Source organism: Trachinotus anak, unplaced genomic scaffold, assembly GCF_046630095.1.
Source record: "Trachinotus anak isolate AG129_WGS33_773 ecotype Australia unplaced genomic scaffold, CSIRO_AGI_Tana_v1 ptg000008l, whole genome shotgun sequence".
In the NCBI taxonomy this organism is placed as follows: domain Eukaryota; kingdom Metazoa; phylum Chordata; class Actinopteri; order Carangiformes; family Carangidae; genus Trachinotus; species Trachinotus anak.
In genome coordinates this window covers 21,039,375-21,057,737 of record NW_027273859.1, presented here as the reverse complement: position 1 = coordinate 21,057,737, position 18,363 = coordinate 21,039,375, and the positions used below count along the sequence as shown (strand labels likewise).

Here is an 18,363-nt window from a genome sequence, read left to right as displayed (position 1 = left end):
TAATGTTAGCCTACTAACCGTTAGCAAGCTAATGTTAGCCTGCAAGCTAAAGTTAGCCTGCTAACCGTTAGCAAGCTAATGCTAGCCTGCTAACGGTTAACAGGCCAAGCAAGGCCCTTTGCTGCATGTCATCCCCTCCCTCTCTCTCCGTGACTTTCCTGTCTCCCTCTGGCTGTCACAGTAAGGGCAAAAATAACCAAAAAATAACTTAAGAAAAAAGTATTGACATTTGATACAGTCATGTGTGGCAGAAAAGGGACGTATCTAAAAGTAATAATAGATTTTTTTAAAGCTGTCCTTATCCAGCTAGAAAAAGTTATTATTGTTTTAAGTTAATATTGACCCTATAAAGTTGAGAACACAGTGTTAATTTCTGAATGCTGTGGCAGTCGTGCTGTTGTAGTTTAGCTAGTTAGCTTAACTACTGTCTACAAGTTCAGATGTTAGATTATTGTGACTGTCTTTTCTTTCGACCACCTAACTGCTCAGCTAACACACGGTTAGCAAAGCTGCCTGAGGTGTAAAAAGGTACAATTTACTCTCCTTGAGTACTGAGCAAGGACGAGTGGCAGGGAGATGACACACGGACACCTTCTTTAATGAATTGTTGGACACCGCTGAGATAAGATGATGTTTTTCATTCAGAGTGTGCAGGGAGAGGAGCAGCAGAGACGGGTCCGCTGTGAATGAGGACCGATGTCAGAGAGAGAGAGACGCGGTCGCACTGGGCAGGGTTGGGCCAGGGGAGTGAAGGATGAAACTCGAAGAAAAGCATATTGATAGAAAGTAAATATGTCAAGATTGTTATTAATGTATGGCAACACTCTATATATGGGAAACACTGCTATCTAATTACATTTCAGACATGCAGAATATATTTTCTTCTAAAAGTATATTCCTACTCACATCCTTACTCGTAGGAAATGTATTTCAAGATATCTACAGCTTTGATTGTACTAGTCAAAAGTAAAATTGAGTTCAGTTCAGTTTCAAATTTGTTTTATAATAATCCTTTACTGTTATTAGCCTTTTTTTTAACATTCAGATCTCTCTTCATCCAAGATGCAATTGTGGATATCTGAAATTGAAAGCCTAATACACATAACTGGCAAAAGTGCCATAATTTCTCCTAAGACGAATGATGTTGTAGATATCTGAAATATTCAGTTTGACTATGATTTCAGATACTAACCTCTGCCTGTATCTATGGTACTGCAGCTTTCACTAGACTTAGCTGTTCTTATTAAACTGTTCATCATTATTTTGATAAGGAGTCTTATGGAGTCTCTTCAGAGGCAGACCACACTTGCCAAACTTAAGTTTTGCCATATTTTTGGGGAACACTTCATGATGGTTGCAGCATGTTAAGTTAAATTTTTTCTGTCAAACATGTTTAATATTTTTTGTTTCACAGCATGAACTCCACTATAGGACAGAAGTTGAACGAATATAACAAAAGACAGGAGGTAACTGTTATCCAACTCTTATAGTTTTCCACTACTATTGAATGTGTAATATAAAACAAGGATCCAACATATTTTACAGTTTGGTTTATACAAATGTAGGAAGGCAGTGAATAAACAAAATGAATTGCACTTTCATTTTGACCACATTTGATACCATTGCCTAGGGAGTAGTTATTGAAAACATAAACACTGACTAATTATCAATATGTAGGACATAATAAACACAAACCGTTACTAATTATATTAATTTTATCTCCTTTGGGTAATTTAATTACTATCATTAATTACGATGGACATTAATTTCTCCTAATCAGAGAACTCCTCTTTAGCCCTTGCTTACCTGCAAACTTCTGATATTATTCCTCCTCCTATTCTCAAGTTTTTGCCTTTTCTTCCTTAGTTCTCTGTCATTCACTGTCTCACATCTTCTAAACATCCTACGACCATATCCATTAATATTCATCCATCCATATTGGCTCCTTTCCGTCTTTCATATGCTAAATTTTCCATGTTTAATTTTGTCTTTGCATCAACTTCACCCCACAAATGCCATCATTGTGTACTCCTGATGCTTCATTTCTTTCATATCAATTTAGTTGAAGCACTTTGACATTAAAGTTGGTGTAGTTAAGTAAACTCTGCTTGAATGTGCAGATTAATACACATTATTAGATGTTAAAAGACTTTGTGTTCCACAGAGTGGCATCCTCATTCAGCAAACATGAAAGGTCATCATTGAGTGTCTCATCAACCACCGGGAAAAGATCCAAGTGCCTTGATCAAGACTTTGAGGTTCGTAAAAACTTTTTCCAGGAGTTTAAACAATGTTAGTTACTAAGTTTTAGCCAATGTAATCACAGATATTGTGAGAGAAGATGGCAAATATGCTTAGGAAAAGCACAGCGAGTGTGCAATGAGATATTTTTCATCTTTGTTTGTGTCCCTGTCATGTAACATGTAGCTCTTACATTTTCTTTACATTGTCTGCAGGACGCTGCTGATCCATCTGTCAGCGTACAAGAGATAAGGATTTGCCTGCTGCGGAACCAAGATGGGTCAATCAATGGACCTACCAATTGTGATTGAGGGCATCACTGTCCTCAGCAGTCTTGGGAATCTTAGTGGAGCCTGCTGCTATCTGTTGGGACTAACCTAAACCTTGGATCTGAGATACCCCAAGGATCACAAATATTCAGGTATTCCTAAAGTACTGCTGGAGCTGGATCCTGAAAATCTTTCAACCAAGGTTCAGAGATGGAAAATTATTATATATTCAGGCTTATGTGCTATACTGGTGTACTAGTGGATTAAATATTTAATTAAAATGTTAATGCGTGTAATTATTTTAATTTAATATGATGATTTACATGACATTTATTTACCTCAAGTATTCCTGGAGTAAAGGGTAAATACTTCAGTTAAGTTAAAAACATAAAGTAAATATAACACATTTGTCTTGGTAAATAATAGTCTATTTTCTTTTTTTTTTTTTTTTGTTTGACGTCAACCTAGTATTTTAATCATATCTACTTTTTTTGTGGTTTTAACTTGGATTCACTATTCACTATTGACTTGAGATTTTACTTACATCTACTCAATGTTATATGTCATGGTACTAAATGCACTAATTTTTTTACGTACATTTACTCAATTCATAAAGTAAATTTAAATCATTTCACAGCTTTGAAATTTACTCAATATTTTTAAGTGTAAAAATGTTTCACCAAGTACCTTATATTTAAGTTTAAACTGAACCTCTTGTAACAGCATCTGTTTGTAGGCTGTAGTTTTAAAATCCAGGTATAACCCAGACTTCAGCTGATTCTGGGCCCAATATAAAAACATCTGTTTCATAATCCACAGATCCATTTCCTCAGTGGCTGTAATTTTACCACCTGTAATAAACCTAAAAATAAACATTCAACAACCTGGTAATTTTATGTCATTTAGAATATATGTTCCCCATTGATGTAGAATTAAGTTATAATGTTAAGTTATAATATTAAGAAAATAAAGGCCCCGCTTCTATTGCATTGCATTAAAATTACTGTTTAAACGGGTATTTCTAATTTAAATATAGTATACAATCAATGAATTGTGATAAATCACCATTTGTTTTTTTATCACTATGCTTCTGTTACCATATCCTGAGTGGTTCACAAACCACACAAACAACAAATTAACAGTGTGATAATGTAAACTTCAACTTTATTGTCATCTCAAAGGAATATTTGGTTCACAGCAGGCATGGACAGGAGGGAGGATAACCAATGATGACCAAGAGTAACTGTAATCTATAGTCAAATACATAAAAGTAAATTTAAAATAGATAGATGATATTAAAAATAAATGTACCTAATAAGAGTGAATGAAAGCAGATCAAGCCGTTAATGACCCTGTGTAAAAGGGGAAAAAGTGCAGTTCCGCTTATGATAAAGTCCATGTGTGCAAGTTTATTATTTTAGAGATTCAACCTTCTTGTGGCCACAGGAATAAGAGAGCCTGTTTTTGAGAGTCTAGTTTACCTTTAATGAAAAGGCAACTGATACCATGAGGTTTTAAAAACTACTTGAAACTTTAATGTAAATTAAAACAGCAGCAACGCTTTTAGAACTGTGACTAAAACCTGGGTAGATGAACTGACCCTGTAATATGGAATGTGGAATTTGTCGGTAGAAGGACAACAAAGGCACAAAGATCAAAGGACAAAATGACATCACACTGTCACATCTGTGACATCACATTATAACTGCCTGTTCAACACACACTGCTGGCATTAACAGAAGTCACTTGTTACAGGTAGTGAGTGCATCAAAAGCCAGGATTTATCCCAGCTACATTCAAGACAAATTGTCAGTAAACCAAAGTCTTTTTTGTCCGTAAGAAAATGGACGACGATAAGTCAGGAGGACTTTTCTCTTGGAAGGTCATGGACTCTCCATGGCTCCCACGTCAATCTCACTCTCAGAATAACTCTGTAGAAGATGAGATTGAGGAAGAGATTGAAGAAGAGATTGAAGAGGAGATTGAGGCTGAGCTGATGGAAAATGAGGAAGAAATGATCAATGATGATGGAGAATACTGCTACACTCCTTTCAGTGAGGTAAGACATTTATAAAAAGATCTTAAGAAATTATAAGAAATCCAAAAGAGGTTTAGAACATTAAGAACATTAAGAAGGGACATATTAGTTTCTCCGGTAAAGTTTGAATTGTAAATATTAAAGTGTGTACATGAAAACATTACAAAAACACCTAATACACAAAAATCATTTGTGAAGCCAATATATCTACATACAAAAGATCATGATTTATTTATGAATAGAATGGAAATGAAATTGATTAGAAAATGTGTGTATAAATAACATGTAGTTTTCTTTGATAATATAGCTCATTATGCATTTTATATTTTTAACTGTGAGATAGTATGAACAACAAACTAATAATCGCTTTCTATTTTACAGGGACATGAATCTCAGATGTCAGAGATATCTAATGGTCTTCAAGAAGAAGAGGGAGAGGAAACCAAAGCCAAAGCTGCTCTTGAAGAGGACTTGGAGGTGATAGAAAGGGATCAACCTCAAGCGCAAAAAGCCCTGGAACTGGAGCAAACAGAAAAAGCTGCTCTTGAAGAGGAATTGGAGATGATGAAAAGAGATCTGGCTCAACAGCAAAAAGCCCTGGAAAAGGAGCGAAAAGAAAAAGCTGCTCTTGCAAAGGCTCTGAAGAAGGAACAAGATGACAAAAACAGTCTTCTTGTTGAAGTGGAGCACATGAAGACACAGGTAGCTGATCTTAAGAAGTCACGGAAAGAGGACCAGCGCAGCAATGCAAAGCTTCAACACAAAATGAGTAAAATGACAGCTCATCTTGAAGAGGACAAAAAGGAGATTGCGAAACTCAAATATGATCTGAAAATGTCCTCGAGTCAGCACAAAAAAGCAAGAACAGAGCATGACAAAGCAAATTGTGCCAGAATCAAGGCACTGGAGGACCAGCTCAGTGAGCAACAGAGGGAAAGTCTTGAAAAAGACAATGAAATTCAGTCCCTGCGCTTCAATGTTCAGCACCTTCAAAGTGATATTGAAGCCAAGGACAATACTGTTTCATCACTGCAGGACAAGGTTAACCAGTGGGCCTCAGACCTCAAAGAGGAACGTATGAAAAACTGCAGACTCCAGAAGAACTTTGTGACTGCTGTGTCCTGGCAGCAGGAGGACGCAGAAGAACTGGACCATATGACTCAAGAGAACCAACAGCTTGCTTCTGAGACCGAGAGGCTACGCGATGAACTTGAAGATGCCCTAAGAGAGAGACAGCTTGCCCAGAAACAGGCCAAGGAAGACAGAGAAGCTTGCAGCAGACTTGAGGAGGCAGTTAAGAAGGAGAAAGCTCGCTTCTTGAGAGCACATAAAATGATAAAGAGGCAAGAGAAGGAGCTCTCTGAACAGACTTTGGCTTTGGAAACGAGCAAGACTCAGCTCAGAGAAGCCACTGCATCCTCAGAGGGAACAAAGTATGACATTCAGACACTGAGGAAGGAGAATGCAGATATCAGGGCTAAATTCGAGGCCATGGAGATGAAATATGACAGACCAATGTGTAAACAGCGGTCTCTCTGTGAATGCCACGAAGAAATTACAAAAAATGAGAAAAATGAGAATCAAGTTACCATTGCTAAGCTTGAGTACATGGTAGATGACCTCAAAGCGCGTCTGTCAGAGAGCAAGTCAAGACAAGCTGAACTTGAAGATGCCCTAAAGCAGGAAAAGACACAAAGCTCTAACTTGCAGCAGAGAGTCAATCAATTTGTCTCTTCTCTTGAGAAAGAAAGGACCACATCTGAGACGTACCGTGTCAAGCTCGAGGAAGCTTTGAAAAGGCAGATACAAACACTGGGAGAACGTCAGAAACTGGCTGTGTCCTTCCAGAAAGCTGAGGACAGATTCTCCAGACTTCAGGAACAACAGCTGGCAGAGTCCAACTTATATAAAAAGGAAATCTCTCAAAATCATGCCACCATTGCTAAGCTCGAGTACATGGTAGATGACCTCAAAGAACGTCAGTCAGAGGGCAAGACAAGACAATCTGAGCTAGAGGATGCCCTAAAACAAGAAAAGAATCGAAGCTCTGATTTGCAGCAGAGAGCCGATCAAACGGCCTCTGCTCTTGAAAAGGTTAGGACCACGTGTGACAAGTACCGTGTGGAGCTGAAGGACGCTTTGACCAAGCAGGCAGAAACACTGGAGGAGCGTCAGAAACTGGCTGTGGCCCTCGAGAAAACTCAGGAGAGCTTATCCAAACTTCAAAAGCAACAGCTGGAAGAGTCAAGCTTTCAATTCAAACACATCAATGACATTGAGTTCAGCCTCAACCAGAAAAAAAATGCTCTAGATGAGGCATTAAAGGCTCTAAACAGCTTGCAAAAGGAGCACATGGATCTAGGGAAGAAGTACAATAACATGAATTCAAATTTTTGCGAGCTGCTTAAGAGTCAAAGTGCTCTCCAAATCAGATATGAGAGGCTCTCCTATGCACAAGGAAACCCCCAACCAGAACTCAGTTTACCTCCGATCACCTTCAAGTTGTAGTCTTGAGATCCCACGTCCGTCTGTCTGTCTGTCACTGTGTGTGTGTGTCTCTCTCTTTCTCTCTCTCTCTCTCTCTCTCTCTCTCTCTCTCTCTCTCTCACACACACACACACATACACTCAGTCTCCTCCCCCCACGCCCTCTTTCTCCTCTTAAACCCAACCGGTCGAGGCAGATGGCCGCCCACCCTGAGCCCGGTTCTGTTGGAGGTTTCTTCCCGTTAAAAGGAAGTTTTTCCTCCCCCCTGTCGCCAAGTGCTTGCTCTTTGTGGGAACTGTTGGGTTTCCTCTGTAATTAAGTAAGGTCTCCACCTTACCCTGGACAGTGCCTTGAGATAATGTATATTATAATTTGGCGCCATACAAATTGAATTGAATTGAATTGAATTGAATTGAATTGGGGAGGGCCGCTCATTGAAGAACAGAAATGTCCCCATATGAGCGGCCCTTTCTACTTTTATTTCTTCCAAACATTTTTTCTTTCTTTTATCTTTATCACTCTATCTTTATCTTTGCTTTCCAATCTTCAGTGTTTTCTGTTATTGTTTGTTTCTTTTATTGTGTAAAGCTGACAAATATCTGTCACACATTGTAAAAAGTGCTTTACAAATAAAGTCTGATTGATTGATTAATGGAAGGACTCATTCACATTTATCTCCTCTCAACCCAACCGGTTGAGGCCGGTTAAGACAGACAACTACCCAACTTTAGTTTATTATTCCCACTTCCTTTCCAAGAAATGATGACTTTTGAATTGTTTGACAGTGCAACAATACTTTGGCTGCAGGTAAAAATGAATATTCACATGTACCAGACTAGATGCTTCAATTAAAAAAACTCACTGAGCATGTAGTTTTCAGTGTGCCAATTTTAAATACATGGCAATGAAAACAGCTTAGGGTAAAACCAATATATTAAAAGGAATTATACAAGGAAATGTCAATTTAAATATTCTGTAAAGGAAAATTCTTTAAATTCTGTAATTCTGTAAAGGAAAACAAAGAGAGCACACAGTCTTAAAATGTCATTAGACTGAAAAAATGCAGGCATAAAATAAAATGTCATCTCCTGACCATACTTAGTTCATCAGGTATAGAGTAAACTTTTACCTTTCATATTTATTGTGACTGACACTCCTGAAGGCCAGCAGAAATAATGATATATTATGGAAAAACAAACTCATGCTATGACCACCTCTACTAGGGCCTAATAGGTACTAGGGCCTAATACCTGCCGAAGGCCTAGAAACCAGGCAGACAGAAATGTGTTATCAGCACACTGCAGCAGTCCCTTGTTTTGAAACATTTTGCAATCTGTTTGATTGTTATAAACTGCATTGTTATAAATTAGGTCACTGTTGATCCTGTCATGTGTGATGATCTACGGTGCTTTACAGGTTCATGTGTGGTGAGTTACTGACGATATGGTTGCTATAAAATGCAATAGCCATACATATTGGCCATGCTTATAGATGGCTGCTCTGGAGGACTGGAGAACATTGTGACTAAGGTAACATTTGATTGAGCTTTTTTCATTGTTAGATCTAAAGACTGCTGGGGCAGAAACATTCATATGCAGGATAAAAAAATACATCTGAAATTATTTCTACTTCAGAAAGTTTCTGGTCTACCAAATTTAAAGATAACATTAAAAAAAAAGCAAATGCTGACATGTAGAGACAAATTCAGAAAAGTGTGCTAAACATGGTGACAAACATAAATGTAACATGAGGTTAACTGGGCTTCTTCTTCTTCTGTCTTTTTCACTGACAGGTCTAAAGACCTTTGGTTGCCACTAGTCAACAGGAGTCACTGTTACTATGGAAACATGGCTCCTCGGGCTGAGTTACTCTGGGGAGTAGGGTGACTGACCTTTTTGTCATAATTATCATGTTTTTGTGAAAATTAGACTTACATAAAAACAGACAAATCTACAATATATGCAAATACATGTGAAAAGTTGGTAAACAAAAAACAAGATACTTCAGCTTAACTTTCTTACTTGCAATAAAAATAGCTGCAACATTTTAAAGTGTTTTTTTTTTAAACATGGATTTTATTTTTCAAAAGACACAATTTGACACAAGGCAGACAGTATACCAAACAGGACAAATCTGCAACAACCAGTGAATAACAGTCAGTTCATCTGTAAAATATTCAACGTTAAACTGTTTGTTTTTACATCTCATACAAGTTAGATAATGTGATAATGTAAGAGGAACAACGTTATCTTACAGATCTGTGTATCTTCATCTCAGGCATCAAAGGGACTTCCGGCAGTCTTTGCTAATGTTTTCTCCAGAGTTGCAGTTAGTCACTCATTGATTGACTATTCAACTATTTATTGCAGGCATTTTCGATGAATTAGGTTAGAGCTTGTTTCAAAACAAACTTATTTTCCAAAAGTCAAGGAATTAAGGCACAGATGCAGTTTCTTTTCCTCATCTACTTGGTAAAAGTCAATTAAATAACCCCTGATTAAAACAATAAGGTAAATTGGATTAACATATTTTAATCATACCAATTTCTGTGTATAAAAACCACTGACAGGAAACTTTGCAAGGCACAAGGTGGGATTTGGCTCTTATGAACATCCCAGTTTTCAAGAAGACTCCAAAACTGAATGTGAAAAAAAATCTGAGGGTCTGCTTAAGGCTAGCAGATCATTGGTACATTATTAGCTGTGATTGTGTTGCTTCATGGGTACTGTAGGCACCAGATTTTGACAAGGAAGAGGTAAAAAAAAAAAAAAGACAATCTCTCTGGTCTGTCTCCATAGATTTTGACAGACAACAGTTAAAACCAGTTAAAATCTACAATAAACCGATGGAGTACAAAATGCAAACTTAAAATTCCAGTAGCAGTTCCACTTTTGTGCAATTCGTTTACTTTTATCTTAAGGACGCTGTGTCAAAAGCACACGTTTTTAAGCAGAGGAGCTTTGCGCATCACTTGAGTGGACACCTTTGTGCTTGTTCAGTTTTGACCAGGTGGAGAACTGTTCTCCACATGTACTACATTTGTAAGGCTTCTCTCCGGTATGTATCCTCATGTGTCCTTTTAGGTCTGTTTTGTGGCCAAACACCTTCTCACACACATTGCATTTATATGGCTTTTCACCGGTGTGTGTCCTGATGTGCCTCGTCAAAGTCGTTCTGGTAGCAAATTTTCTCTTGCAATGAGAACACTTAAAGGGCTTTTCACCTGTATGAACTCGCCGATGATTTTTGAAAGACGAAGAACATGCAAACTCCTTCCCACAGTCGCTGCATTTGTAAGGCTTCTCACCCGTGTGAATTCTCATGTGCTTCTTCATATTCACACATGAGCTGAAGCTTTTGTCACAGATGTTGCATTTGTATGGCTTTTCCCCAGTGTGAACCCTAAGATGCAGGTCAAGATTGTAACTTCTGTTGAATCCGTGTCCGCAAACTTCGCACTTGAAAGGCTTCTCAACAGAGTGAATGACTAAATGCTTATTCAAATCCCAGCTCTCCCTGAACATTTTCCCGCAAGTGTCGCATTTGAAAGTCTTTTCAACGGTGTGGGATTTCATATGAAACTTGTAGTTCTTAAAATTAGTCATCACTTTACCGCACCGGTCACATTTGTAAGGGTTATCATCGCCCTTGATGTTGGCACTTGACTTGTTCCCATCCTTCCTGTTTTGTGCTGGGTTTGCACTTCCATTTGATGCTGTTCTCTCATTGTTATGTTTCTCACTTTTTGTTAGCTCTGATGTTGTATTGTCTTTCTTACGTCTCTTATTTGGTGTTGCACCAGCACTTGCTTCTGGTGTTGTGCTCCCATGCTTTTGTCTCGTACACAGTATTGGCTTCTTACTCCTTGTAGACCTCGTGTTGCCATCATCATGATTCTTATTTGGTGTTGGCTTGGTACTTGTAGTTGATGTTGCGTTCCCATCATTGGGTTTCTTCTTCAGTGTTGATTCAATACTTTCAGCAGAAGTTGTTTTCCTATCATTGTGTTTCTTGTCTGGTCTTGGTTCAGTACAAGTGGTTTCGGTTTTCCCATCTTTGGATTTCTTATTAGAGGTTGACTCAACAATTTTAGTTGATGTTGTGTTCTCTCTGCTACGATTCTTATTTGATGTTGACTTTGTATTTCTGTCAGATGTTGTCTCATTGCTGCGTTTCTTGCATAGTGTTAGTTTAGTACTTGAAGTTGATGTAGGTTTTCCATCATTAGGTTCCTTTTCTGGTATGTGTTCTTTTTCTTTCGGGTCTCTATTTCGTGTTGATGCAGTATTTCTTTTCGCGGTTGTGTTTTCATGATTCAGTTTCTTATTTTGTGTTGGGTCATTACTTTCAATTGATGCTGTGCTCTCATCATTGCTCATCTTGTTTGCTGTTATCTCTGTACTTTTGTTTGATGATGTGATCCCATCATTGGGTTCTTCATTTGGTGTTGGCTCAATACTTTCAGTAGTTGTCATTTTCCTGTCATTGTGCTTCTTATCTGGTGTTGGTTGAGTACTTGTGGTTGGTGTTTTCTCATTACTGAGTTTCTTATTAGGGGTTGGCTCAGCACTTGTGTTCTCTCTGCTACGATTCTTATTTGGTGTAGCCTTTTTACTTCTGTTTGAGGTCTCATCATTGCATTTCTTACTTAGTGTTGGTTTAGTACTTGAAGTTGATGTGGCTTTCAAATCATTGGGTGTCTTTTGTGCCTTCTGTTCGTTTGCTTTCTGGTCTCTATTTTGTGTTGATGAAGTATTTCTGGTTGCATTTGCATTTTCTTTGTCAGATTTCTTACGTAGTGTTGGATCAGTACTCTCAGCTGATTCTGTCTTATCATTATTTCTGTTCTCATTTGGTGTTATATCTTTAATTTTGTTTGATGTTGTGTTCCCATCATCAAGTTTTTCATTTGGTGTTGGCCTGCTGCTTCTAGTTATCTTCTCATCATTACAAATGCTTTTTGGTGTTATCTGAGTACTTGTAGTTGATGATGTTGTTGTCTCCCTGTTACAATTCTCATTTGGCATTAGCTCCATACTTTTCGGTACATTATTATCGTTGCCTTTTTCATTTGGTGTTGACTCAACACTGCCAGTTAAGGTCATATCTTGGCTGTTCTTTTTTGATGGTGGGGTCTCAACATTACCCTTGTCATTTAGTGTTGGCTGGGTGCCCCTAGCTGATGTGGTGGTCTTACCGTTCTGTTTCTGATTAGGCGTTAGCTCGGTACTTGTAGCTGATGTTGTAGTCTCATTGTTACATTTCTCAGTTGGTGTTAGCTTGGTACTACTGGTTAATACAGTGTTTTCATCATTACATTCCTTATCTGATGTTTGCCTGGTACTTGTAGCTGATGTTGTGACGCCATCATTGCTTTTTCCATCTGATGTTGTGCTCTCATTGCTTTTCTCAATTGGTGTTGACTCAGTATGTCTATTTGGTGTTGCACTTCCTTGGTTAGAAGTTATGGCGTCTTTGCTTTTATCTACACACGAGTTGTGAGAAAGGAGGTGCTGGTCACTGTTTGGTGCTGATACTGAAGAACTCTCTCTGTCAGATAACACATCTTTGTCTGAGATGCTTGGTAGAGGATCTGGGTTTGCTGCAGTCTGAGGTTGGTCAGTGTCTGAAGGCTGAGACTGATCATTGCAAACACGTCCCTCACAAGTGGGAGTCTTAGAGGCATCAGTCTCTTGTTGCCGTGCAAGCTGCCGTCTTTGCTGACTGATGCACATTTCCTCATGTTCCTCTTTAACCTGTGAAGGATCTGGTTGGATCAGACTGGGGCTCGTCTCTTGGTTGCTGTGCTGCGGCTGGTCCAGGAGAACCTCCTCCTCTTTATGGACAGATGTCTGGGAGAGCTCTAAGGAGAAGGACGAAGGAGGGGGACAGTGATGAAATGTAGTACGTATATGAGCCTATATGTAACAGTAATGAATAAGAAAATCTATAATGAGCAATGCACATTTGAAACGTGGCGGCTGCCTTACCAAGGACTGGGAATGCAAGACACGTTGATAGCTACAGTTTTTATTGCAGCAAACATAGCATTACTGGCTCATTAGTTTACTTATAGGTTGATAGGCATGTAATAGGTGAAGTTTTAGAGCGCCCTCTGCTGGATCACAAGGCAAACAACTTCAGCCGGTCTGTTGCACTTATAGGTTGGAAATTTTGAATTTGAACAAGTTATTACAGTTCGAATATTATTTTGTCCCCCATGTTCAAACCAATGCTTGAATTGCGAATAAAAAAAGACAGCCATAGCTATAACTAATTCTCTAATGTATTTTGTCATTTACTGGCATTTGCTTAATCCTCTAATGAGGTGAATGTTCTAAAGCAAGCCTGTTTGTAGCCCACCCCTTCTTTTGCCTCTTTGTTGTGGAAATAACTTTGCCAAGTGCTTTGTGACAAATAACTAACTGAATATAGAGCTCTCTCTGTAGTTTGGTGTCAATCTCACCTGTTGTTCTGCCCTAGCTGGTTCTCCCATAGCAGCACGTTGGCTGCTGTCCTCCTCTTCCCCTCCTACATCTCTCTCTTCATTAGCTATAGCTATCTCTTTCTGACCAACTCTTGCTGCTTCAGCTGCAACAGCAGCACCGGTTGAAGCCTGGAAATATTCGAAACAAATTAAGTGTTAAGTTACCCAACATAGTGGGGGCCATTTCTGAACATGTCGGGGGTCTAAACGAGATGTCCACTAAGGGGACTCATCTTTTCATAATCACATTTTTTTCCACATTCTCTGTAAATTAGAAACTTTAATTTAAAACTAGTCCATGAAATAACCTATTCTGGATTTAACCATAAAGATATGATAATGATTATTAAGATGCCTGAGTGATTACAAGGATATCATGATTCTGACCATCTGTGCAGGGGTGCCTTTGACTCCTCCACATTGCAAACGGTCTCTGTCATGTCTGTACTTAGGTGTAAGTATTATGGGAGCCCTTCACTTCCCTTTACTGTCCTGACCATGTATTATGATCCGATATTTATCTTTATACTGTTTTTGACTGTTTTCAATCAACCTTCATTATATAGCTTAGTGCACATTTGCACTATATGTTTAAAAGATGAACAGCTCTGCATTAACAAAATGTTTTCCTATAATCTTTAGTATAGTGTCTTATAGTATTTCTATAATTTCTGCACAGTGTCAGTGAGCGTCTGCTGCAGTATTCAGCTGAGGATTTAGTCACTTATCAGCCTCTGAAAGTTTCCTTCATGTTAGCATCAAGTTTTTATTGCAGAGCCAGCAGTGGGCTTTTTTATTTTAACAAAATAATGCACACAGCAGTATTAGGTGAGACGAGGCGAGGCTTTCGTCTGTCAGTTATTGACTATTGTTGCCCCTCAGGCGTTTCTGACCTGAAGACAGTGGCGACTTCCTTGTGCGTTTGGCACCATGCGTGTAACATGTGTTGTAACAGTGTTTGGTTAAAAATGACACATATGTAACTGCATTGCGAAATTGGACACACGTCTGATTAGCAAGATGCTACACCCGACTGCCAGTTACAGCACTTCTCTCTGAAAACCAAATACTTCATTACACCTGTCAGACTAGTCCGTCCGGAAGGTGAGGCACGACATCGCCACAAATACAGCGTGAATGGACCTTTACCATGGCCTGTTTTACATAGAAGTCGCTTCATCAGAGGAGAGCTTTTTCACTTTACCAACCTGCGTGTTGTAACTTTATCTCAGGCGTCAAGACGGTTTCCAACAGCCTGCGTTGACGAGCGATTTCAGCCTCGTAATCCTCCACTTTCTTTTCAAAGGCTCCCAGTATTTCTCGCGCAGCCGCAGTGAGTCGATCACAGACGAACTGTCGCATATTTTGGACTGAAGACATTGTTGAATTAAAACTGAGACACAGTCTTGTGCGAAAACTTTATCAACTCATTAAACGTGCTGAAGTTGCGTTCTCAGTTTTCTGCTTACTTCCGCATTCGCAGGAGTAAACAAGCTCTATAGCTCGTGCTGCCACCTACTGGCCCGGAATACACAGCATACAGGTTCAACCATAACACCCACAAATCACATTAGTTTATTTAAAACTCACATTGTGCAGTAACATGTACATATCATCCATCTCCTGTTTGCAGATTTATAGGCATAAATACTTATAGGAATAATGATTCATTCTTCCAATTTACTGGGACTCTTCCTTTGTCCTAGACTTCATTATAAAATAGCAATAACTTCTATCCACCTAAGATTTGAGCTCCATTATTAGAGCTGGATGGTAAAGAAGCAGACCCTTTGTACATTTAGATCCTTTATCATTTATTGTAATTAACCCACTGTATAGTGGGTTATCTCTGCAGCCAGGTGTTTTACTCATTTAAAACTGAGCTAAAACCCAAACTCAACCTTCACTGTGCAAATGTGATGGAAATTTTACATTGTCTCAACAAGCCTCTGAGTCGGGCCCGTTTTAACCACAAATCTTGAATCTTTGAGGTTTAGATCTGAAAACTTTTCTATAGCAAGTTGAATCCAAACAGTCTAATCTTACAGTCATTTTTGAACATTTATAAACCTTTTCTTAAAAGGAATTTCAGCTCTGTGGTTTCTCTCTTGCATGGATCCTTCTATGAAACCTCAGTCCTGTGTTATGAGCAAAATTCCTCCCACAGAAGTCACATTTATACGGCTTTTCCCCTGTATGGACTCTGGTGTGTATTTTCAATGTTGTGCTGACAGTAAACCTCTTCCCACACCAACTACATTTATAAGGCTTCTCCCCTGTGTGCACGCGGACATGATTTATGAGAGATGAGTGGTAAGAAAACTCCCTCCCGCAGTGGACACAGCTGTAGGGTTTCTCCCCTGTGTGAATTAGGTTGTGTCTCCTCAGGTCTGCTCCACGGCTGAAACACTTCCCACAGGTGGCACAAGCGTGTGGCTTCTCTCCGGTATGAGTTTTCATATGAGTGATGCTGTTCGACTGACAGTTGAATTCCTTTCCACACACTCTGCATCTGAAGGGCTTTACCCCTGTGTGAGTCATCATGTGTTTCCTCACCAGAGCCTTCTGGGTAAAACTTTTCCCACAAGTGTCGCAATTAAAACGCTTTTCACCAGCGTGGGTCCTTTTGTGAATGTTTAATTTTAAGAAATCCTGAAACTCCTCAGAGCAAAATATACATTTGAAGTGCTTGTTCTCTGGTTTCTGATCTGTACTTGCATTCTCTTGGTTTCCTCTTTCATGGTCTTGGCTTTTAGCTGTGTGAGAATTATGAGAAACCTGGTGCTCGTTGTTTGGTACTGATACACCTGAGCCCTCTCTGTCAGATTCAGGTTTTATTACTGTAACTGAGATGTTGGTCAGTGGCTCTTTTTCTGCTGCACTCTGAGTCTGGTCAGGATCTAAAAGCAGAGTCTGATCTTCCGTGTAATCACTTCCATCACAAGCAGGCCTCAGCTTAAACAAATTAGTCTCCTGCTCCAGTACAAGCTGCTCTCTGTCCTGAGTGGTGCAGAGTTCCTCCTGCTCCTCTTTAATCTGCGCAGCATCTGGGTCCTCTTGGTACAGACTGGAGTTCCTCACTTGGTAAAAGACCTTATCCTGGTCCAGATGAAACTCCTGATTACAAACTGATGACTGTAAGATGTCTGAAGGGAAGGACAAAAGAAGCACTTATGTAAAGCTATGGACTTTCCAGCTGTGGAAGAAGTATTGAAATCCATTATTATATATTATATTATATATTACTATGAAAGTTTTACTGGTTGTAATAAATGGCATTATTAATGGTTAACAAGTCACATTGTAATGCTTTACAAGTCAGTTACAAGCCATTAATTATGACAACTTTTGGGTCGCTAGGTTGCAATTAAATGAATTGGGTCCATTTAACTGTCTCCCTGCTGAATTTCATAGCTCGCTGAAAAGACAGCAGTGTCATGGTGGAGGAGGAGTTTACACAACCTGACAACTCAGAAGATTTTATTACTAAACACTGGTCTGTTTAAGAATTAGTAAATGATTTATTAACCAGTGATAAACCCATTAATAACAATGTATAGGCTACATCCCATGCTAAAGCTGCCTTATGTAAAAGGGGTGCCCAGCAATCGTTTGAAGTATCGTTAGGTTCAACTGAGAAAATATATGAATTCATTCATAGTATTGCCAAGCACAGTGTAATATGACAAACCTTTCTTGTGTAATCTAATCTCGGGCTTCAGGACGATGTCGAGCAGTCTGCGCTGACGGACGATCTCCTCCTCGTAAACTGACACCGTCTGTTGAAACGCTCCTAATATTTCCTCGGCTGCTGCGGTTAGTCGCTCACTGACAAACTTTCTCAAACACAAAACTGAAGACATTTTCACTCAATCGGCTGGATATGGGGTACTCTGAGGGCCGGGGCTAAACCATTTGATTTATGAGCTAAGCCAAAAGGCAGCTGAACTTGAATCCGCTTCACTGATTGTTTACTTCCGCCGGACTCAATATGATGTTACTCCGATTTAAAGGGAACTCGCAAAAATAAATAGTACTGCATCACTTCATGAGTCCTTTTTTAAATGTTATTTACCTTTCCACAAGTCAATCTGTGTACATGATTTGGGTAATGCTAATGTTATGAGTCCCCTTGACACACACCACCACCCAAATAACAGAGGTTTCTAATTTTCTTTAATCGTGTGGTTGCATCATATTGCAGTGGGTCAGTTAAACACACCGGATGTTACTTTTGCCACTAAAAAAAAGGCAGTGGCCTAAACATTCTCATATTATTTACTTGTAGCTTTATTCAGAGTGAATCTGGTATTTTTATGTTATGCCATAAAACTGCGATATTGAAATAAACACATGAAATAAAAAATAATAATAAAAAAAAAAACAGAAAAAAAAAAAAACAAAAACAGCAAATTACTCTCCAGCTTCACTTAGATGCTAATTATGGTATGCAGTCTGAAATCTCAGGTTGATAGTGCTTCTCATTTCTAAGATAGTCATTCACTCTATCAACGTGGAACATCAGTCTGAACATTATATTAACTAAATTCTTTGACAGTACCATGTAGTGCGTCATTACAATAAAAGCAAGATGACTACACACTGCAAGCGGCCCAACATCACTAGGCTTCTCAGCTCAGAGTTGACAATCGACTCAAATAACTGAGGTAGTGTATACAAATAGTAAAAAAGAAAACTGATTAATGAGGTCAGTCAGGGAGATAACAGAAATAGTGCTGCTTACAGAAATGCAAGTAATACAGTCAGTCAAGGATAATAGGGTAGTTCCACAAACATGTACTGCATTAAACTAAGATTTAAACAGCTGAAAAGATGCAGCT

At 38.9% G+C, this 18,363-nt stretch overlaps 2 protein-coding genes across 5 annotated transcripts; one reads left to right on the top strand and one right to left on the bottom strand.

Annotated features, from left to right (window-relative positions):
- The first annotated feature begins 20 nt into the window (after positions 1-20).
- Positions 21-7,178, top strand: LOC139624362 (myosin-11-like). Of its 4 annotated transcripts, XM_071483431.1 has the most exons (5): positions 21-786; positions 1,415-1,466; positions 2,165-2,258; positions 2,457-4,569; positions 4,930-7,178. In XM_071483431.1, the coding sequence occupies exons 4-5, from the start codon at positions 4,354-4,356 to the stop codon at positions 7,054-7,056; spliced, it is 2,343 nt and encodes a 780-aa protein (XP_071339532.1). In that variant the 5' UTR covers positions 21-786; positions 1,415-1,466; positions 2,165-2,258; positions 2,457-4,353; the 3' UTR covers positions 7,057-7,178. The 4 variants fall into 4 exon arrangements, with proteins under 4 accessions (XP_071339532.1, XP_071339534.1, XP_071339531.1 ...); XM_071483433.1 differs by having other exon boundaries at positions 1,415-2,258; XM_071483432.1 differs by having other exon boundaries at positions 26-180; positions 646-786; positions 1,415-4,569.
- Positions 7,179-9,089: 1,911 nt separating this feature from the next.
- On the bottom strand, positions 9,090-18,358 carry LOC139624768 (zinc finger protein 721-like). The gene is made up of 5 exons (XM_071484145.1): positions 17,214-18,358; positions 15,616-16,668; positions 14,992-15,037; positions 14,731-14,939; positions 9,090-12,898 (listed from the first exon to the last, which is right to left on the bottom strand). Exons 1-5 carry the CDS (start codon positions 17,383-17,385, stop codon positions 9,981-9,983), a joined length of 4,398 nt encoding a protein of 1,465 aa, XP_071340246.1. The 5' UTR covers positions 17,386-18,358; the 3' UTR covers positions 9,090-9,980.
- Positions 18,359-18,363: the final 5 nt, after the last annotated feature.